General features: G+C 43.7%; 1 protein-coding gene and 1 long non-coding RNA gene across 8 annotated transcripts in view; one reads left to right on the forward strand and one right to left on the reverse strand.

Moving 5' to 3' along the window:
- Window positions 1–18,283, reverse strand: part of UBE2W (ubiquitin conjugating enzyme E2 W) — a 32,510-nt gene extending 14,227 nt beyond the window's left edge. The window contains exons 1-3 of one of the 6 annotated variants that reach the window (XM_053246582.1): window positions 18,059–18,283; window positions 10,099–10,158; window positions 6,389–6,480 (exon numbers count right to left, since the gene is read on the reverse strand). In XM_053246582.1, the coding sequence (XP_053102557.1) occupies window positions 6,389–6,429 (41 nt within the window). In that variant the 5' untranslated portion in view covers window positions 6,430–6,480; window positions 10,099–10,158; window positions 18,059–18,283. Of the gene's footprint in view, window positions 1–6,388; window positions 6,481–10,098; window positions 10,159–17,435; window positions 17,456–17,521; window positions 17,626–17,830; window positions 17,980–18,058 lie in introns of those variants that run through there. The other 5 variants (XM_053246583.1, XM_053246581.1, XM_053246585.1 and 2 more) reach the window with 5 other exon arrangements.
- LOC128323444 (uncharacterized) lies at window positions 17,717–23,264 on the forward strand. Of its 2 annotated transcripts, none has more exons than XR_008306266.1 (3): window positions 17,717–18,496; window positions 20,277–20,718; window positions 23,174–23,264. It is a non-coding gene; the product is annotated as an uncharacterized LOC128323444 (long non-coding RNA). The 2 variants fall into 2 exon arrangements; XR_008306265.1 differs by lacking the exon at window positions 23,174–23,264 and adding an exon at window positions 22,367–23,016.
- The last annotated feature ends 126 nt before the right edge of the window (window positions 23,265–23,390 follow it).

The following is a 23,390-nucleotide window of genomic DNA, read 5'->3' on the forward strand; positions in this document are numbered from 1 at the left end:
ACACATGATATAATAATAATATATACATGATATAAACAGAGACAAACTCATCCTAATCAGCAGTTTCCAGTTTGCATAATCTGGTTTAATTACTGAATTTGTTCAGAATTCTGAGAAAACATACATAGGCTCACACTGCATGGTTGAAAGTCTCCTTTGCTAATCTGCAGCGAGGGGCCCATTTTAATAATTAGTGTTTCTCGTGTGTTCTAGGCATTAAATGTAGCACAAATATATAGTACTCAATGTATATCACTATATATTGTGAAGTGTGCATGTGTGTTTTCAGTGAAATGTCTTTCCAGGCAGCATACTCATTTTGAAATATCTGACTTAAATCCTTGGGGGCCTGGGGTGTGCGGAGGCCCTGGACTTTGAGGGGCTGGGGGCCCATTTTAAAATCTCGTCTCTGGGCCCACTCCAACCTTGCTATGCCCCTGGCGGAATAGATACATATGTATTGATCACTACACATGGGTTTCTGCACAACACCTGCACAGAAGAAACTTCCCTGTAGAAAATGTGTCTCTTGTAAATTGACCCTGAATTTTCCATCCATGACTGGGATATCTGAGAGTTAGAGTCAATAATAAAAGAACAGCACACTGCTTGTGACAGGAAGGGGCAAATTACAATGATTTCTTCATCTGGCAGGGGCTGGTTTTGGCCTGGCAGAACTTGGCTGTCTGCTCCTGTTGCAAATTCCTCTGTCTAGTGTGGCAAACTAATGTATCCTCCTCCCTCCTGGTGCCAAAGTAAGCACTAGTGTGGTGAATGCACATATACCCCATCATGAGCCAACAGTCATCACAAGACAAAGGCTGGCAGGAATCATTGACTGGTTTATAGGCTCCCCCCTCCCCTGCCACCACCTTCTTCCCTGCCACCACCTTCTTCCCCTATTTTGCTAGTGGCTATTTGGGCAGGTGATCCTCTAGGACAAAGTCATGTTTTTTTTTTTAAAAAAGCATGAGCTGAGTCAGAAAATGACACTTGGAATCTTCACATCACTCCTGACTTTTGTTCTAAGTCTTTAACAGAGATGGTTCATGTTTTCAGGTTTTGATCAACAACCATATCTAGATGGTACAGTGTTCCTTTTAACAGGGATTTCCAGATATTGTTGACTACAAGTCCCATCATCCTGGTTTGGACAAGGGCACAATTTCAGTGCTTGCCCTAGGCGCTATTTTCCCTAGATATGCCCGAGGGAGAGCATTCCACAGCCCAGGAACGACTACAAAGAAAGCCTGCTCCTGAGTTACTGCCAGAAGGGCAGGCGGCATATGGAGACAGACCTCTTGCGATGGTCTTAATGTGTGGTGGGGATAATGCAGAAGGTTGTGCTCTCCCAGACAACCTGGTCCCAAGCTAATTAGAGCTTTAAAGGTAATTACCAACATTTTGTATTTTGTCCAGAAATATATTGGTAGCCCATACAACTACTTTAAAAACCCCGGAGACCAATCTAGCCATTGTTGTAGAAGGCCTGGTAGATATTATAAGTGCTTATCTGAGGGAAGGCAGGATGCCTTTCTCTTAAAGAGGCAATCATTAGACCTCTCCTGCATTGGATCTCTCAGAGTTGAGCAATTATAGGCCTGTCTCCAACCCTCCCTGGCTGGGCAAGGTAACTGAGAGGGTGGTGGCCTCCCAGCTCCAGGTGTCAGCAATCTGGCCACCCAGAAGAGAAATCCAGGAAGATAGTCCACAATACAAACTGGGCTGCAGAAAAGAAACACGGCTCAGAATAGTTCTTTATATCAGGCTTGGGCTGAAAGCTGTCGACACAAGGGTTGACAAATGTTGTCTTCCAGCAGCTAACAGAAAGCTGCTGATGTGCTTTATAGGCCAAGCTTATAACTCTCAGCTGGCAGGGATTCAAGGCTTATCAGCCCTCTGCAAGAGGCATTTACTCCTCCTGATAGTTTCCAGCTGTGCTCTCTGCCTTGTGACATGCCGTTGCTGTGGAGTCAGTGGGGGTTGCCTGCACAGCTCATCTTCTAGTCTGTCCATCACTGTCTCTGCTGCCTCTGACTGCTGTGCCTGCTCTGACTCATCAGCCGGACCTTCCTCAGCCATCTCTTGGGAACTGACAGCTGGGCTCTGCCCCTCAGGCACCCCTGCATCGGCTGAAAGGCTGTCAGCTTCCCCTTCCTCCTCGCTATCTGAGATCGACGGTGTGACACCAGGCGGTCTTCGATGAAACTGATTGTCTAAACCCATTTCAAACTTACTTCCACGAGGGCTATGGGGTGGAGACTTCCTTGGTTAGCCTGATGGATGATCTCCAATGGGGAACTGACAGCGGGAGTGAGATTCTGTTGGTCCTTTTGGATCTCGTCTCACGAAGAGTTCCAGTGATAGAGGGAAGGCCGGGTGGCATGGGAAAAAGGAAGGCCGAGCGGCAAGTGGGTGGCAGGGGGAGAAACGGCTGAGCAGCGGGAGGGCGAGGAAACAGCAAGGGGCAAGCGGGTGGGGGAGGCCGAGCGCACTAGCACACTGATGCCCTGTGCAGGTTCAGATAGTCTACATGAAACTGCTAGGAGAGATCATCAGGAGATTTGGTGCAGGGTGCACCCAAATCTATTTCTCCATGACAACATCGTCAGAAGGCTTAACCTCCCTAAATGCCTGCCTGAAGGCAATGATGGGTGTGATGAGGAATAACAAACCGACTGAATCCAAATAAGATGGAGGTACTTATTGTGCAGCCACCTAATGGCGCAGCAGGGAAGTAACTTGCCTAGGGAGCAAGAAGTTGCTGTTTCGAATCCCCACTGGTATGGGAAACACCTATGTCGGGCAGCAGTGATATAGGGAGATGCTGAAAGGCATCATCTCATACTGCGTAGAAGATGTCAATGGTAAACGCCTCCTGTATTCAACCAAAGAAAACCACATGGCTACTTATTGTGCGGGGTCGGAACTCAGGAGACAATTTTGATCTACCAGTTCTGGATGGGATCACATTTCCCCAGAAGGAACAGGTACACAGTCTGGTATGCTTCTGGATTCAAACCTCTCCCTGGTGTCTCAGGTTGGGGTAGTGGCAAGAGGTGCTTTCTATCATCTTTGGCTGATACACCAGCTGCAACTGTTTCTTGAGATAAACAACCTCAGAACAGTCACATACGCAGGTAAACACTAAACTTGTCTACTGCAATGCCCTATATGTAGAGCTGCATTTGTATATAGTCCAGAAACTGCAGTTAGTACAAAATGTAGCAGCCAAGGTTGGTTGTCGGGTCATCTCAAAGTGACCATACTACTCCTATATTAAAAAGAACTACACTGGCTACCAATACGTTTCCAGGAAAAATACAAGGTACTGTTATAAACCTATAAAGCCCTAAACATCTTAGGTCCAGGGTATTTAAGAAAACATCTTCACTATGAGCCTCATCGCCTTTGAGATCATCTGGAGAGGTTCGTCTGCAGTTGCCACCAGCTTGTCTTGTGGCTACACAAAAAAAGAGCCTTCTCTGTTGCCACTCCAAGATTCTGGAATGCGCTCCATGCTGAAATAAGAGCATTCCCATCTCTGACAACTTTTTAAAAGTCTCTAAAGACACATTTATTCACCCAAGCTTTTAACTAGATTTGTGGTATTAAATTGTCTTAATGTCTTAATTCCTGTTTAAATTTGTTTTATGTTGATATAAACTGCCCAGAGACAGAAGTTTGGAGTATATCACTTTAATTAATTAATTATTGTGATTTTATCTAGAGAGAAAATAGTGAATAACTTCTCAGTATTTGTCTTTTACATAAGCAGCAGATAGCATCCCAACAAGTACTTGCTGGTCCCCACTTTTCTCTGCATTCTTCTGTGCCCCTGAAAATGTCCCTGAGGCTCCTGCAACTCTCAAGAGGCTGCAGAGGAAAAAGTGAATTGGCAAAAATGGCCCCTTCCCCTTTTGCATGAACAGAATGCCACTTCTGGATGCTGTCCAATGTTCAGCCACCATTGACCAACTTGGTGCTGTATCTGTTGCTCCCGGTCTATTTCTTGGAACTTCCCTGAGTGCTAGATGTAGCAAGGCATCACTAGGAACCAAGCCCACAGCATCATTTTACAAAGAACCCAATGAACATCCCATCACCCTTCCTGAAGTCACATTTTACACTATTGGTATTAGGCACTTGCATTAAAAAATATGGCTATGTAGCAATGTCACATACCTGGTGATCTTGTTCTCAAATTACATTACATTGGGCAGGAGGCACTGCACTACCAGGTATCTTATTTCTATTCATTTTATTTTTGCCATATTGTTTGTTTAAGAAGCAAAGGCGCAGACTAAAAATGGTGTCTAGTTCACTAACAGTGAGTAAGATTGAGTTTGCTCTGATTGGAAATGGCCTCAAGTACCAGCTGCTGACTGTCAACTACCAGTCAGGTTAGAGTGCTGGGACTAGGACTGGGGAGACCCGAGTTCAAACCCCATTCAGCGATGATACTTGCTGGGTGACTCTGGGCCAGTCACTTCTCAGCCTAACTTACTTCACAGGGTTGTTGTTAGGAGAAACTTAAGTATGCAGTACACGGCTCTGGGCTCAGAAAACAGGATGGAGCCCAAAATAAATAAAATATGCCTACACATGTAGAAGGGGAAGAGTGGGGTGGCTCTGAGCACATTTTATCTTGCCTCTGCCTCATTGTGCTACACTAAACAGGGAGCCATTCTGGTGGAGACTGGGCAAACAAGTAGGCAAAAGTAGACTGGGGCACTACAATACTGCCACTACAACAGCAGCAGACCAGCAACGTGGTTCCCTACCACGACTTTCCTCAGAGCTTTGGCTCCATTTTATTCTCTGCCTGCATTCCACTCAAACTTTCACCCAGCCAGCTAAAGAGCAGAGTTTTAAGGAAGGGGACTATTGAAAAACCAACACTTTTTACCTAAAACCATTTTAAAAGTTAGATGGGAATGTTACTTTCTAATCCTCATCTTGTTTTACTTTGGGGGGGGGGGGAATTCCATGATTCAAAACAATGAGAACTCAACTTTCTTCAAGAAAGTTGAATGTTACAACAAGCAATATTTAATTATGCCATACCCAAAGACTGGTTTGGTTTTATCTGAAGAGAAGACTGAGAAGTTCTTAATACTTTAATCTACCAAAGCCACCCTCCAGTCTTTTCTACAGAAGTACAGATGGCCATCTTAAATCACATTATCATATTTGCACCACCACACTGAACTTCTGAAAACCACTCAAGTTAAAATGGTATTTTTTGAAAGGCATTATAGAAATATTTCAAATAAATCCCTAAGTGAGCAACGTTTATACCTAAATCACTCAATGCCCACAGCACTGCCAGTCAGTTCCTAATCCAGTGGTGTAAACTATGCACACAGTAGTGAAAACTGTGTCCATAGCACCAACCAAGTCAACAACGATGAAAGCTTCAGACAGAATTTCTATAACATAATACAATCTGTTTAGGGGTTTCTCCCCTTTAATTTGTACAATTATTTCAGTAGCTCACATGAAAGGATGAACCAACAAAAAGAAATAACTCCCTCTTCTAATTACAGGTACTGGCTGACATCCTAATGAAGCAAGCATATTTCAAGGAACTGTGGGGGAATGATGGGAGCCCTTGCACAACTTTCCCCATTGCCCCGTGTGCTGTTGTACAAGAACCACTAGAATTTCAAGTGGTTCCCCATTTCCAAAAGGACTTCACGAGATTAGAAACACATAGCTGAGGGTGCGATCTTGCAGATCCCGTTTCGTTGCTTGGAACGCTAATGGCTCTTGCACAACAGAGCTTGTGTGGCAGGGAATGGTGAAGTTACATGAAGGCTTCCATTATGCTTCCACAGTCCCTCAAAGTATGCATGCTTCATTAGTCAGAATATCCGCCTGTGACTCCAGTCAGACCAAACAGCTCTAAATGGAGAGAAAAGCAGAAAATTCTTAATTTTTAAGTACAGAATTTCTGCAGTTCTATGTCCAGACAGGAGCTTATGAAAAAGAACAGATGCCCACCTCCTGATTGTACAAGTCCCATACGAAATCTTATTAGTACCCTATGCCTACTGGTGTATATCAGCTAATATGCCTGTACTGACGGGCAATTTTTGGCAGTCACTTGTACCACACAAAACCCACTATCTCCAAGGGTCCCCCAACCCTCAGGGACACAGTATCAAGAGACAGAAGTGGCTGCAGAGAGAAGGGAAGGTTGTCTAAAATCACCCCTCACGATGGGGGAACAAAATGCTAGCATGTAGGCACAGGGTTTGTCTGGGTGTTAGCCATCATTAATGTATATGCATAGCTATGTTTACAAAATGTAAACAAGAAAAATGTGATGACTCATTTTCAATTTCAGCTATAACAGAAATGATAACAATAAAGATACACTCACTGTGTAATTGAATTTTGTACGCTCTTTTCATTCAAGGTCATTCCTGGTGGTGGATCATTCTGTAAAGCCAATAGCTCTTTCTGTAGTCTCTTCTAAAAAAAGAGCATTTTAAATATTTCATGAAGCATAGATTTCTTCTTAGTATTTAGCACTACTGAACAACACAATATTGCCAAATAAGTTTTTCAAACAAAAATTTGAAGTGTGTAATAATGTTCATTATGTAAAACAAAAAACTCAAATGACAAGTTACATTATTTATGAGCCAGAGAGCTTTAATTTTGCATCTTCTGTGACATTTCAATTTCTGGAAGCAATTTCTGGCAATATGAGAAGTATGACAAGTTCCCTTCTGCTAGCACAGGCAACCAAAAGTTTGGTACTACACATTTCACATACTGATTTGGAAAAAAAAAGTTAAATCACAGCAGTAGTACTTAAAGTGATAAGCCAGCTTCCTAAAACAAGGAAGTGCCTTATAATTTGTAAACATAGTGGAGCCCCCTCCTTTCCACTTAGCACCCTCTTCCCTCCTCTTTCCCTGCCCCAAGCCCGAAGACACTGCCCTCTTTCCCCTTGCTGGCCTCCGTCTCCCAGGATGCGCTCTGCCTGCCCACCACCACTCTTACTGTATCAGCATCCCTACTGCTGCTTCACTGTCTGAGCATCTGTCTATCATTGCTGCTGCTCCAGTAGCACTAACTGGGTCATTCTCTTGCTGCACTATCTTCATTTAAGCATCCCATAGAACAGGGCTGCTCAACTTTGGCCCTCCTGCAGACATTGGCCTACAATTCCCATAATCCCTGGCTATTGGCCACTGTGGCTGGGTATTATGGGAGTTGTAGTCCAAACAGCTGGGGAGCCTAAGTTGAGCAGGCCTGCCATAGAAAAATCCTTTCCTTCGAGTGCCCTAAGCTTTTTTCACCTACTTTAAGGAAAGTAAGCTTATGAGAGCTCTCACCATTCAGTGTGTGTCCATGTGTCCTTATTGACTTCTCAATGCCTGGATAATATGAACCAAATTGGGTACAGCTGTAGGGACACATAGACACACCTCAATGGTTTAGTTTGTAATCTAATCCACCCCGATTCAAGATGGCAGACCTGTGACCATTTGAGGCACAAGTGGGTTAACTTGTGAACCACCAACCAATTTCAGCCAAATTTGCTACTGCTATAGCGAAACAAAGGGACACCTCAATGGTGTAGTTTGTAATGTCAGCTACCCTGATTCAAGATGAGTTGCACATGACTGTTTGAGGTACAAGTGAAAACTGATTCAGATCAAAGTTAATACAGTTGTAGGGAGACATAGGGCCACCTCAATGGCATAGCTTGTAATGATGCCATCAATCCCAACTCAAGATGGTTGATGTGTGAATGTCTGAAGCGGAAGACAGTAATTATCAATTAAGATTACAGTGAAAGGAAAGTAGGCAGATTAGTTCTTATGAGAACTTCTTGTTTCTTTTCAGGAAGACTCTTCTGTGGAATGCTTCAGTGGGAAAGACAGAGGCAATAAACACAGTGTGGGGGAGACTGTACAGCAAGCGATATATGGGCAGGTGAGATGATCAGTGCTGTTGGAGCAGTGGTGGCTGCAGACAGACCCAAGCAGGCGAAGTAGCACAGAAGCACTCTGCTACGGTAAAAGCAGCAGGGGATAGGTGAGCAGGCAGGGTGGGAGGAAGGAGACTGGTAAGGGGAAAGAGGTGGGGTGCCATCTGTGGACTCCAGCCAAAAGTGAAGGGTGGGAGTTTGTGTCTCACATCAAGCAGCCAAGTTCCTTTAGCTGCCACTGTAGCAGTTACCACGCCATATGGGTAAGTAACCTTCTTAGAAACAGAGTTGTTTATTGTGTTATGACAAGGTGAACCAATATTCAAAGAAAAAACACCCTTCTGGGCATGTCTAAGGGCTTGAGTGTGCTTTAAGTACCACTTTGGTCCTGGTCAATATCTGGTAATGTGGCTGTTTGATCCGCATTTTCTGTGCCTCAGATGGACTGTCTTCAAAATGCATGTATATATTTGCCACATGAAGATTATAAAAATTTAATATATAAACTTTTGCCAAAGGATTCTACTAAAAGTTTAGATTGTACAAAGCAGTCTGAATGGCCATTTATTAAACATCCGTGATTTAGGTTAAAATGAAATTTGTCTAATCTGTCCCTAAAGACACCTCAACAATTCAGTACTTTTATAGTATACCTTCACAAATATTAATGACTAGGGTTACCTCTTGTGCTACTAACGTGTTGTATAATTCATTTTATGAAATTAATATGGGACAATAATCTCTGGATTTCCCCCCATATCCGTTTTGTAATCAATTGTATGAATGCTGCTCAGATGGTGAAAACCAGTATTTACATAATTTGTTGTGGCACTGTAAATAGAACCTAAAATTTCTAGGTGCTGTACAAAAAACCCCAAGGCCCACTTAGTCTTATACAGTAATTTTAAAAAAAAATATGGCTGAAGCCTTATTTAGCAAGCAAGTGTAGTGTGACTGGGACAAAGCAATCTTTCCTCTATGAACACTAAATGAAAAATCAAGCATCAGGATATCTTCCCCTAGCAATTCAGTGCCATTTTGAATACAGCCAACAAATGAGTTATGCACACACCATAATACATGAGAAAATGTTTACAGTTCAGACACAGAGTATGCAGTCTTATCACACACAGTAGTACAAATGCAGCAAAAGAGTAACAAATCTAGAAGTATACAGAGGAACCAAATTTTATACAAGTTTGTATAACTTCCATATATCCTTATGTTTCAGCTTCACTGAAAAAAGCAGGAAGCTTCCAGCAGCAGGAAAGCATTCTTTATAGGCATTGCCCTTGATTCTACTCATACTAGGAAATAACAGAAGGAAACAATGAAATCTGAGCCATTACCACAATATGGTTAGATGAAATGAAGAGCTATACATAGTAAAGTAAATAAAACTTTGCCACAAACTACAGAGATTCTTGTTGCAGCTTAGGAACATAGTGCACTACAGTGCATGAAAGCTTCCACAAACGCATGAAAGTTCTCCTCAATTGACGCGGTGTGTGTGTGTGCTGGTTTGTAATTAAACCACCACATCATCTCATACTGCGTGGGATGAGGCAATGGTAAATCCCTCCTACATTCTACCAAAGAAAACCACAGGGCTCTGTGGGCATCAGGAGTTAAAATCAACTTGATGGCACACTTTACGTTTACCAGGTTCAGACTATATGAAGGACTGATTTAATTAACAAAGATGCCTCCGTAACAGCTGGAGAACAGGGAAAAACAAGGAGTGATTCCACAGGCTCAGAGCTCTTTAGTCTCATGACCACAATCTGAAAAATGGTGGTTTGCTGAATTGTCTGAACCCTGCCAAGGATTCTGTTCATTTCAAATACAATCCTTTAATTATGGAAAAGGATCTTTAATTTTGTTATCATTGGCAGGTTCATATGTATCACCTAAGCACAACATAACTGCAATTTATTACAGCAAGTGTTTCCACACCATTTAGACTGATGTTTGATATTTATTTATTGCTGCAGAAAATGTAGCAATACCAACAGCCACTAACTGAAAACAACTGGCAAAGGCAATTCTTGTACATTCATATTTTCAAGCTATTGCTTCCTAGTCTTATCATTAGAGGATTTTAAGGAACATACATACATTATGTTTGTTTAACCGGGAACACATACCTACTTAACAGAAAAGCAACCCTGTTGGACCAAGGGGCTGCTAGTCCAATATCCTGCATCCTGTAGGGGTCAACAAGCACAACATGAATTTAATGGCCCTTCTCAAGTTGTTATTTCCCAGCAAGTAGTATTCAGTGGCATACTGCCTCTGAATACGGAGGTTCCACATAACCATCATGACTAGTAGCCTGCTCTCAATTAATTTGTATAATCACTTTTAAAACCATGCCTTGTATCTTGAACACCATGCCTTGTAGCAGTGAATTCTATAATTTAATTTAATTAATTTTAAGAAGTTGTTTTCTTTGTTTACTGCCAACTAATTTCATTGGATGACCACCATTTCTAGCATTATGAAAGAGGGAAGGAAAACTCCTCTATCCACTTTCATCATACCATGTAAGGATCCTATTTTCTGTCATCATGTCAGGTCGGTCCAGAATAAATCTGAACTCATCCATAATTTGATCATGGATGAAGGGGCTGACCTGGTGTGTATTATATTACCAAGACTTGGTTCGGGGAGGCTGGTGGTCCAGTTTGGTCCCAGCTTTTCCCGCCAGGATATTATGCAGAGGAGAAGGTGAGGGGACGTAGGCGGGGAGGTGGAGTGGCTATCCTCTCTAATAAAAGTCTTGGTGTCCATCCGTGGACAACCAAGCGTGTGTCCGTACCTCCCTCGGCCATTCTACGCATGCACGGAGCGCATGCGCAGAACGGCCGAGTCAGAAACGGACAAAGGGAACAGGCGGCCATGTTTGTGACTCTGCCTGGCGAGCTTCCCTTCCGTTCCCCAGAGAGGTCGCTGCTTTCCGGCCTGGCGGAACAAGGAAGTGGAGGGAACAAGGAAGTGGAGGGCCGGGCAAGCTCCGCATGTCACAACGTGCATGCTCGGCGGAGGGGTCGATTAGGAAGGGCCGGGGATTAACCAGCGGGGGTGGTGGTGACGGGTGGCGGTGCTCGGCCCAGCTCGGCTGAGAGGTGGCTGCAGCGCCCTGGGGGTTGTGTGGGTCGTGGGAGCCCGCTGCGGAGATGGCCAACATCGCGGTGCAGAGGATCAAGTGAGAGTTCAAGGAGGTGCTGAAGAATACCTTGCCATTGCCCCTTCCTCTCCGTCAGAGAGAGAGAGGAAAAGATGGAGAGAAAGTTCCTTCTCTCCTCAAAAACTGGCTCGAGGGAGGGAGAGAGCGCAGGCGGGAGTGGGGGCTCGGGTTGCAGAATGAGAAGGTGCACCAGCCCGAGGAGGAGGAGGAGGAAGAGCAGACACAGAGAACGAAAAGGTCGGCAACCCTCTCTCCTCTCTGGAGAGCGGGCGACGCGAGGGAGCAAGAAAGCGGCTACGAGAGCCACTGGAAGTCAGAGGCGGCGCCGGCTCCAGGACTGCCGCGAAGACTGTAGAGGCAGCACTTCAAAACAGCATTTTACACAACGTTGAACGGAGCTGCAAAGCGGCTGCGAGAGCCGCTGGGAGTCAGAGGCGGCGAAGAGTGTAGAGGCAGCACTTCAAAAAAGGAACAAGGGAGAGGGAAGAGGGGGGGAAATGGTGCAGGAAAGCAAAACAAAGAGAAAAAGAGGAAGAGACAGAGAGAGAAAGAAGCAGACAGACAGGTTAAAAAAAAAGTAAAAGAGATGAAAAAGACTTAAGGGGGGGGGGGAAGGCTAGCGCCCGTTATTATAACGGGCTCAAACATACTAGTGGTCTATAAAGATAACATCTCCCTTACCAGAGTCCCTGTTAGGGTATCGGACCATACTGAATGTGTGTACTTGAGTTTGGGGACCAGTGATAGATTGGGTCTTCTGTTGGTGTACCGATCGCCCCGCTGCCCAGCAGAATCCCTACTGAGCTCACAAACTTGGTCGCGGAACTCACATTGGGAGTCTCCCAGACTCTTGGTGTTGGGGGACTTTAATGTTCATTTTGGGACCAATCTGTCCGGGGTAGCTCAGGAATTTATAGCGGCCATGACAACTATGGGCCTATCACAAGTGGTCTCTGGACCAACGCATATTGCAGGCATGCCTGATTTGGTCTTTTACTCTGATCAGGGTGGTGTTCCATGGGTGGGGACTCCAGCAATTTTCAAATAACACCTGAAAACCCATCTTTTCACCCAGGCTTTCTCAGCTTCCTAATTTTTTTTAGGTTTTAATCTCTGGTTTATTTTTAAATTTTTAAATTGTTTTAATTTTTTTGTATATGTTTTAAACTGGTTTTATGCTATTGTTAACCACCCAGAGACAAAAGTTTGGGGCGGTGTACAAATTTGATAAATAAATAAATAAATAAAATAATCAGATTTGTGTTTGTTGTCACAAGGTGGGCTAGTCCTCCAGGAGCCTCAGTCAATAAGGATAACCTCAGCTATGATTGATTTACCTGAGTACTAATCAGAAGCATCTGGAAAAAGCATAGTTTTTGAATGGGGCTGCATGGAACCAGCCATTTTTATTAGAGAGAGCACACTGTGTTGGTGTTCCATCTTTTGTGAAATGTGGTTGTAGTTTTTGCAAAATGGGGGCACTTGGTCTGCAAGCGGAGTTCAGAAAATGTAGGAGCCCAATGAAACCCTCAGAAGGCATTGGATTATAGGATGGAGCTACTGCGGGGAAGAAGAGGCACGGAGATTTGGGGAGGGGCACTGCCACTTTCCACACTGACACCCACCATGAACCACTGTAAGGGCAGTCAACCAAGGGGCAGGTTTAGCAATAAATAGCCAGCTGCCAAGTGCTTGTATGAATGATGGCAATTTTGGTTGAGACAAGTAAACTATTTATGATCAGTCTGGAGAAAACCATGAGCTGGCGATTGCCCTTCCACTTCTTTTTAACTTGTCTCAGGACTTGCCTACTCTTAACTCCACCTATGGTTACCCCTAGCTCCCTGCTCCCCTCCATCACCCCCAGCCCCAAGAGGAAGCAGCTGCCACTGCAAAAACGGTCAGTTAACGGCCTACCCAGTCAAGTTACCTAGCTTGAGTACTTGCCCAAGAGGGGGTTGAATGGGGATATGGAAGATGTGCTGAAGAATCCTACTCTCTGGACTGCCTTGGCATGCTGTTTGGGGATTGAAGAAAGCTTTCTATTAAATCTACAGTGACCCTCAGGGGCACTGCAACCTCAATTATAGTCATTCAGGCAAAGAAGGATTTGCCACTGGAGGCAATCCTGTTTCTGTGCACCTGCGATGAGCACCTCCTAGAAACAATTCATAAATGTATCATGACGTACAATGAGTAATCCCAATTACTGTATAGTTTTGTTTTAAGAGCTCCCCTACATCTCAATAAAGCATAAGACCTTGTCCATATTATAAGTACTCATGTAGTTGCTTTTTTTAAAAACCCAGTATAAAGCTATGCTTTCCCACAAAGCCCCATTATTTAAAGAGGTGAGCAGACCTCCCACTCCAACACAGAGCAAGGCTATCCTCACCACAGAAAGTCTCCCTGAACGATGGTACAATTTTACAGTGGTCACACCATCCTCAGGACTAGCACCATCCTCAGGACTAGCACCATCCTCAGGACTAGCACCATCCTCAGGACTAGCACCATCCTCAGGACTAGCACCATCCTCAGGACTAGCACCATCCTCAGGACTAGCACCAGTGAAGAGCTGCAGGAAAATGTGAGTCCTGCAGCTAAAAAGACTGTCCATACAAAAATGACAGAAGGAGAGTAAAAGTAACAAAGGGATACCTTAAAGGCTACCAAATGTATTAAAACAAACTTTTGTGGACTATAAGGTTATGCCACAATGACTGGTAGTTTTTAAAGCGACACAAAGCTCTTTATTGCTTCTTGCTGCTACAGATTAACATGGCTACTCTTTAGGAGGACATCTCTGTAATCCAACTTCTGATCTTTATATTTTTACAGTAACTGAAGAGGATAAGCTCTTAGAAATAAATACTTACTTTCTCATTTCACATTACCAGCTACTTTTGTAGGAGAGGCTCAAAAAGCAGTTTGAGATTGTGGTGTGGTGTTGAGATTTGAAATGAGTGTATGAAAAACACCACTCACTTACTGTGATTGAAAAAAAAATCCTTTAAATCAATGCATTTTCTGTAAGTCATCTTATAAAACAACTGAAAACTTTGGGGCTGGGGTCCCCACATAGGACATAAGCTTCAATGACCTCAGCCAACAGTTATTTCAGTAAGGTCTGGACTGTCAACTTCAACAACAACCTAATTTGGTTTCACAAGCCTAAGCAAACACACCAATGATTAGTATGTTTTGTCAGCAACAAATGCAACCATATATATGCCCGGTTTTAAGCTACACCAGTGAAGAACAGGCAGAGGAGCTCTTTGCTTGTCTTTGCTGTTTGTGCCCTCAAGAAGCCAAGTGTTAAAAATACTACGTGTGTCACAATGTATGTTCCAGGCTCCAAAATTACCTAAGTACACGTCGGAGAACAGGGCATGACCACACATGATCACATAACATGGTATGCACAACAGCATCAGTTAGCATTTGTATAGCACTTTTGAGCATTCAAAGCACTTCACATTAATTGCCATGCTGTAATCCTTACAACAACCTTGTAAGGTATTGCCCATATTGTACCTGAGTAGCTGAGATTGAACAAGTATTTTTATCTGGTAGCCTCCAGCAAGCCATGCCCACTCAGCCTCCTCTCTCCAGCTGCAATATGGGAAGAGCACTTGCCTATCTCACAGGGTTGTTGTGAGAATTACAAGTTAATTAAAATTAAGTGCTTTGAACACTTGAAACTCCTATACAAATGCTGTTTTATGCAATGTACTAGCCCTGTGTGGTTATACCTTATCCTCAACACTTTTTTCTTGCTGATCCAGCTTAGGGTTGTGTTAAGATTTTTAACACAATATACTTCTGATAACAGCATGACACACCTTAAGACAAAGAGTGAATAATTTCCTCTAGGCCCTCCAGTGAGATTCAAGGCAGAGCAGGGATTTGTACAAATGAACTGACACCTAAAGTAATCCACTGCACAAACTGGCCCACTTTCTCTTTAAAAATGATAAAACAGATTTAAATGCTAGATTTATCTTGCCCTCAAAAAGCATTACTTTGCTTAGTGTGATTTATGAATGGAACACATGGTAGTAATAAATATATTGTAAATACCAAATGGTATTTGTCTTTCTACATAGGTTTCCCAATTGGACTAATTTGTTACAGCTAAGTATCTAATGCTGTGTACTAGCTGCTATAGAGAAACAAGATGTGATAGGACTCCCGCTCAGGTTTACAACACATACTGGAAAATCAGGAAGAGGTGCCAAGATTTAGCAGAAGACAAATAAAAAATTGTTAGAATGTTTCATTCTATATATTCTTCTCTAAGAAGACTGAATGGAATCTCTCAACATAATCAAGAGTATTTCATAATGCTATACATATATGTAAATTGGAACAAACAATACTTAATAAATTCTGATCAAGTTGTCTAGGGAATAAGGAACCTCTCTAGCATACTATCAATAGGCTTTATAACCCTTTGGCATCATAGCATCTATAATACAAAGTTCGAGCTGTCGCGGGTTTCACCAATTACCAAAAAACGGATCAAGGAACTAGAAGAGCAGTAACACAATATCTTGTCCAGAAAGGCCTTTGAGAAGTAGCAAGTATTTTTGTATCATAGAACTGAGACACTAACAAGTAATCCTGTTCTGCCATGTGGGAACTATAGCAGCTGGAAGAAGCTGCTCAGGGACAGAGCAAAGAGAGAATGCAGAAGAGCACTCTGTGCCTTTTTAAAAAAAAAAAACATCTATATCCCGCTCTTCCTCCAAGGAGCCCAGAGCGGTGTACTACATACTTGAGTTTCTCTTTCACAACAACCCTGTGAAGTAGGTTAGGCTGAGAGAGAAGTGACTGGCCCAGAGTCACCCAGCTAGTTTCATGGCAGAATGGGGATTTGAACTCGCGTCTCCCCAGTCCTAGTCCAGCACTCTAACCACTACACCACACTGGCTCCATTTTTTGCAAGTTTCAAAACATCTTAAAAGCAATATTCTCCTACAGTTTCATTTTTCAAGTCAGCTGAGAAGTCATTACATTAAATAAAACCAGACTGGAAATTCAGACTGGAGATAAACAAGTTCTTTAGACTTCTGTCTATCATTCTGTTAGGATCCGTTAGATATAGTATGTCGTTAATATTGTATTCAGTCTTGCTCCAAATAATTAAAAAAAACTTGATCACATCCTTGGCAAATTTCCAGATACTCAGCTTTGGCAATTTTTCCTCCCAATAACTATCTTGTTTTTGCATTTAGTTTAAGGTTACATCTAACATTTTAACTTTAATTCTAAATACTGATGCCAGGATGTTACACACACAGGCAATTCTAGTTTTGATTCAAAAGCAACAGTCTGCCCTGTTTGACCTTAAAAGCTATCAAATGCTACATGGACTTTCATAGGGAAGAGCCTACTCTTCTGGATGACACTTTCTGACACAGTCAAACTTTTACTTCACAGGTGTGACACATTGTAACAAATGAACTCTAGGGAAAGCAGAAGATAAATACTACTGAAATAATAATAATAATAATAATTATTATTATTATTAATTCAATTTCTATACCGCCCTTCCAAAAATGGCTCAGGGCGGTTTACAAAGAGAAATAACAAACAAATAAGATGGCTCCCTGTCCCCAAAGGGCTCACATTCTAAAAAGAAACATAAGACACACACCAGCAACAGTCACTGCAGGTACTGTGCTGGGGGTGGATAGGGCCAGTTACTCTCCCCCTGCTAAATAAAGAGAATCACCATGGTAAAAGGTGCCTTTTTGCCCAGTTAGCAGGGGTTTGGGCATAATATTTGGCGTTTATCTAGCACCATCCTTAAATCTATTACTTGACACTGATCAATTCTGTAAGGTAGGCCAGTAGCATGGAATGGGCTCACAGAATTTTTGGTGGACATGAAATCTGAACTGGGGACTTCCTAGTTCGAAGCTCATCCTCAGTTTGAGTTCTAGAGAAGCAGACTAAAATAGAGAGAAATGGGAGAAAGCCAGAAGCAAAACAGCAACAGCCCCAGTACTGTCCACTGCCACTCCCACTAGGAGTCATAAAATGACTAACTTGTGAAATAAAATAAGGAGGGCAGAAGGCCACTAAACTACTTTGGAAACCTCCTGACTTTCAGAGTGACCCTCTTCCTTCTCCTTTCTTCTTAGGAACTCATACACTCCGCTTTCTCTCCCGCCCCATCCTTTTTTCAGCCCTACAAGACAAATGGCCACTTAGAAGGAGAACACATTCCAGAGAAGGGAAAAAGGAATTAATGAGGGAAAGCCACCCCTGAGCAGCTGAACAGACCTGTCACAGCAAGCAGGCTGCTTCGCCTCTCTCTCTCCTCACGTCCACCGCCACCCAGCCCAGGGCCAAGCAGCCCAAGCCCATACCTAGGAAAAAGGCAAGGCAACGCAGCTGCCACCTGGCGCGGCCGTTCTCAGCCTCTCTCCTCCTCCAGTTCTCACGCTCACACACACACACACACACACACACACACAACCACAGGGCGAGACCTTTCCCTCACCCTTCCTCCTCCGCCCCCCACCCCCCCACCCCCGCCTCCTCGGCTAGCCCAGGAGGAGCAGGTTCCCCTCCGCAGCCGCCTCCCTCCGGGTCTCTCCCAGCTCTTCGCTCCCTCGCCGCAACCTCAGGGGTGGGGGGAAGTCCCTCCCACAGCGGACCCCCTCCCCTCTTCTCACCCCACCCGCGGCGACCGCCGCTTCCTCCAAGCCGCATCCACAGCGGTCAGCGCAGACGAGACTCCGCTCCAACCGCCAACCCCGCCGCTCTCTCCGACAGGAGCGCCTCCTCCTTCTCGCTTCCTTCCTTCCTTCCTTCCTTCTCCCCCCTGCCCCTTCCCTGCGCTCTCCGAGGTCCACCTGGGGACGGGAAGACGCGCTCCCTCAGCCCCGCCGCAGGCTGCTCACCTGCATAGACGCCATGATGGATCCGCCTCCCCACCCCTCCTCCTCTCTGCGCCGCCGGCCAGGCCAGGACCGGGAAGAGACGCAGCGCGGCGGCGGCGGCAACGCCGGCACCCTCCCTCGCCTCCTCCTAGGTCACGTGAGAGCTCCAGCCAGCCCGAGGAGAGAGCGCATGCGTCCGGAAGCGGCGCCTCGTTGCGCTCCAGGTAGAACGCCCGAGCAGGGTTTGGAGAGTCTGCCTTCTGTTTGTCTTTTGAAACAATGCCGACTAGTGCCCTTTTTCGCCGCTATCGGCCTCCCAAGGACGGAAGCTGCTCGCGCCGGTCGCCACTGTTTCTTGTAAGAAGATTGTTTTATTTTTTTTAACCCTGCGTTTTCATCAGATGACCTTCAGAGCGACTCAGAAGAACCACAAGCCAATTAGTACTGGTATTGCAGCAGGTAGACAGCTGGGATTTTATCCCCTCTTTTGCGGAGTTGGGCAAGGATGTAAAAAACAATTCATTTACATTGCGATTTGGAAACACTATGTCCAAATTCACATCTGATTATGAACTGGACACACTATGTCCAATTCACTATGATTAGTCAAAGATTGTCGTCACGGGACAACAAAGTTTGGGGTGGGAGAAGGAATGCAGTTGCCTTAATTCTTCTCAAAATTGGTCTTTATTGTTATGACTGTCACAGCCATTTGTGAATCAATTATTATATTTAGCTTTTCTTCCTATATTCAAGTATACAAAAAACCACAACCTACTTTAATTAAGAAGTTTTCCACCATTAAACATTACTTTCAATGAGATTCTTCTGTTTCCCCTTCCCACAGATCAGGAGAATCAAATTATGGCAGTACGTTGTATCTAAATCTATGTATATCTATATGGGGCAAGGGACTCTCTCAGGTAACTCAGTCCCAAGCCCGTTAAAACAGAGCACTTTGAATTGGGCCCAGAAACAGACTGGGAACCAGTGCAGCTGAGGAAGCGCTGGTGTGATATGATCAAAACCACCAGTATTATTCTGACTGGTAGTAGAGGTGTGCACAGATCGTGGTTCAAGCACCAGCTCAGCACCATGGGGAGAGGAGCAGGAGCTCTATGAAAGAGGAGAGCAAGCGCTTGGCCCAAGTACCCCCACATGGCAACATTTGTGTGGCCAGAATGGTGGTGTTGACCACACAAATGGCACCCGCGCATGTGTGGACACCATATACATGCTCATGCCGCGGGAGGGGGGTGTATTTCCTTGCAGGAAACTGCATGGGGCAGTAGAGAGCAGTTAAAAACCTGCTGTCCTCTTTTCTTAAGAGCCCCTGCTCCCAGTTCCCCTCCCCACAGCACAGAGCCGGTTCGGTGCTGAACTAATGCTCAAACCGCAGTTTGTGCAAACTACTAACTGGTGGTTAGTGGTGGCAGATTTCCAAGTTTTCAGGCAGGAATCTTTCCCAGCCCTACCTCAAGATGCCAGGGATTGAACCTGGCACCTTCTGCATGCAAAGCAGATGTTCTGCCCCTGAGCTACCACCCCATCCTCATACTTTTGGTTCAGGATTTTACTGCAGTCTTATTCAGTTTCAACAGCCACACTGAAAATATTTCATGAGCTGGAGAGGCTGTAGCAAGTGGGCCTAGCTTAATTGAAAATGTGCACTGGAAAGATTCCTGTGACTTCTGCAGCTACTAGAGCACTGGCAGTACTGAAATGTTATTACGGTAGCTAACTCTTCAAGTCAGCTATAGTGACCAGAGAGGCTTGTAACATAAGATGTTTAGAAGCATGATTCATCTTAACTATTCAAGCATTTCCGTGAATGTTTAACATGTATCTAGTATCAGCTATACTAGAACAAATAAGTAACAGACTGCCCAACACTGGGTAGAAACCCAAGACCCAGTGTCTACAGGCCCAAGTCACAGGTGGAGGAAAAACAGCTTTCATAAAGGAGGATGGGGACTTCACTATGGTAGAGTAAGATTTTAAGTGATGAGTGAGCAAGCTGTGGGGGCAGGGGGTAGCTATATACCATGGTACTGTAAGGCTTAAGTTAAAAGATTTATTTTAGTACAGAGGTCACCTTCCTAGTACATGAAGGCTTGGTTTGTATTAGATTTTTTTTAAAAAGAGTTGTACCAAATTATGTAATCTACTTTTATAAATAAATTGATATTTAGATGGCTTATGTAACTAACTGGATCATTTTATTCCACTTCCTCCACAGCATAGCTCTTTCACCTCTTACCTGCTCTTATGGAAGTTATATATTAATCTCCCTTTGTTGGGCCAGTTGCATAGCAACTGTAATTTGCAGTACCAGAAGGTCGCATCTCACAGAGGATGATGTACCTCAATGGAATTGTGCTAGTTCTCACATCACTAAGCTTGCCAACTTAACAGCAACTGGGAATACACAATATTTTGAAAGAAACTCCATTCCTTTCATAAGATTTCTCCCCTCGTCCAGCAAGTGAGTGGAGAGGAAACCTGAAGTGTTCACAGAAAGCAAATATGCAAACAACAGCTATCTGCCTCCTTGTCACACTAAACGTCCAGTGTTTGTCTGCCGCAGACTGAGGAGTACAACAGATAAATGGAGAAGTCACACTCCTTTTAACAAGCATCCTCATTATCCATCCCCTCATCTGTCAACCATCCTAGGGCAGGTAGGTAGAGATTATTTGCCATAGCCAGATCTAAGCATGTTGTGCCACATATACAAATTGCATTTTAGCAATGGTCTCCAAGTTTCTATTCAATTAGTACATAATGTTTTTCTTGTCAGCAACCAAGTACTCACCAACCACAAGGAGGTAGTCCCGGGGGGGTGGGGGGGATCAGCCCCTGAGAACTTGAAGAACAGAGTGGGGAACTGGAAGGGTAACTTCTCTCCCCACTGCTTTCTGGGCAAGTGAAAATTGTTTCTAGAACTGACTCCCCGAGTAGGTGGTTCCTACAATTGCTGCCACCACGAGTGTACACATCCTACTTTCTCTGACAGCATTAGTCCATATGCGTTCTAGTCATGGCATGACTTGAACCAAACACAGGAGATCTGGAATTAAGTCCAGTGCAGCTGGGAACAGAGATAGTGTCCTACAAGACTGGAACGGGAACTGGAAACCACTGACTCACTTCCCTCCTTGTATTGTTCTAGAGTAATCCACAGAAACTAGAACTACCAAGTATATGCAACCAGGAGTTGAATGGTATGGCAAAAGGAATTCAGTCTCTCCATTCTCCTCCTCCTCATTCTAGCACAAAAAAAAATTAAAAACTAATCAGTAAAATATGCAAGCTTATTCAATGACATTTTACTGCCAATTAATTAGTACCAACCACCAAAGTTTAGTTGGTTAAAAGTCAAATGATTTAATGTGCTCATAAAAAGAGAAGTGTCTAAGGGAGGAGAGCTGGTCTTGTGGTAGCAAGCATGACTTTTCCCCATAGCTAAGCAGGGTCTGCCCTGGTTGCATCTGAATGGGACACTTTATGTGTGAGCACTGCAAGATATTCCCCTCAGGGGATTCCGCTCTGGGAAGAGCAGAAGGTTTCAAGTTCCCTCCCTGGCTTCTCCAAGATAGGGCTGAGAGAGATTCCTGCCTGCAACCTTGGAGAAGCCACTGCCAGTCTGTGAAGACGATACTGAGCTAGTATGACCTATGTTCCTATGTCCTTTTTGGCTGCAGCATCCCCTTTGAAACACAATCCAGGTGCTTGCCTGGTACCTACTCTTGTCCTCTTAGGAACATAGGAAACTGCCATATACTGAGTCAGACCATTGGTCTATCGAGCTCAGTATTGTCTTCACAGACTGGCAGCAGCTTCTCCAAGGCTGCAGGCAGGAATCTCTCTCAGCCCTATCTTGGAGAAGTCAGGGAGGGAACTTGAAACCTTCATGCTCTTCCCAGAGCGGCTTCATCCCCTGAGGGGAATATCTTGCAGTGCTCACACATCAAGTCTTCCATTCAGATGCAACCAGGGCAGACCTTGCTTAGCTATGGGGACAAGTCATGCTTACTACCACAAGACCAGCTCTCCTCCTCTTGATGCTAGGTCATACACTATTTGCCTGTTTATCAGATGAGTAATCTCTGCTGCTGTGACAATGGTATTATTATTCCTGCTATTTTAATATGTTATTTTATTTTAGAAATAATTAATGTTCTTATCTGCTAACCACCCTGGAAGCATTTGGCTATTTATATATATAATAAGTTGCATTTATAAATGGATTTCAAAATGTAGACCAGAAAAAAGGATGCTTAAGATCAATAATTTCCATGAAACCTAAGTATATTTAATATCTTTTAGGTTGTAACCATTGTCTGGACCATCTATCTTTTGTCAGTAACATTTGATCTTCAGTACCAAATGGACAGCCAAAAAGGGCAGATTGGGAAGTTTTTGCAGTTGATTGTAACTCATGCTCCTGTATATCCATCACAACAACTAAATATGAATCTTTGACATTTGGATTTTACCTGTTATCAGATCTGTAGAGCTCGGGTATTCATTTTAGAGTTAACTGCAGGTATGATCCACGCTTCAGTGAAGCACATATTTTTGGTCTCTGAATAGTCACAAATTATTTTTCTGCAACAACTGCTAAATAGTAACATCTATAAGGCTCCTATGTTATGGATTGCAGGAAATCCTTTCTAGTGTTTGAGAAAGTATCAAACCGAATAGATACTGTCAGACAAAAGACTGCTACAGAGCTCTTGTTACAACTCTAAACAGCTGACCATATATTTTTCTATATAGGATACGATCAACTGCTCTTTAATAAAACCTTAACTATTTACTGCACAAAATTATTGGGATTTAAGAATGAATTCAAAAGCAACAATTAGGAAGAATCTGTAAGGGTGTTAGTCCCCTCATAAGCATGTTAATTAAATTAAGAAACAACACTTCTGTCACGAAACTTGAGGTTCCCACTTTTCATTGTGAGTGTAGTAGAGAACCATCATTTTTACAGACCCTTAAAAGTGAATTTAAAAAGATATTCTCCAGGTAAGAGGAGAAAGAAGCCATGATAAACTATTATATGCACGTAGAAATGTGTAGTAATGAATATTCAACCAAAATTACAACACTACTGCATTTTTTTTAAAGTGTAGCTATAGAATGCTTTCCTGAACTACAAGCAAGGAAGTCAGTCATCAGTACAGACAATGGTAAAGTATGAAAACTTGACTAGAAAAGTGGGGAGTGGGGGGGAAAGCAGAAATCTTTAACACAACCATTTAGTTGGGATCTATTAAACACACTTCAGTAATTTCTGGGCTCACAGCATAAAAACAGAATTCTGTCATTGCTAAAGGATAAGTCA

This window comes from Hemicordylus capensis, chromosome 4, assembly GCF_027244095.1.
Source record: "Hemicordylus capensis ecotype Gifberg chromosome 4, rHemCap1.1.pri, whole genome shotgun sequence".
In the NCBI taxonomy this organism is placed as follows: Eukaryota; Metazoa; Chordata; class Lepidosauria; order Squamata; family Cordylidae; genus Hemicordylus; species Hemicordylus capensis.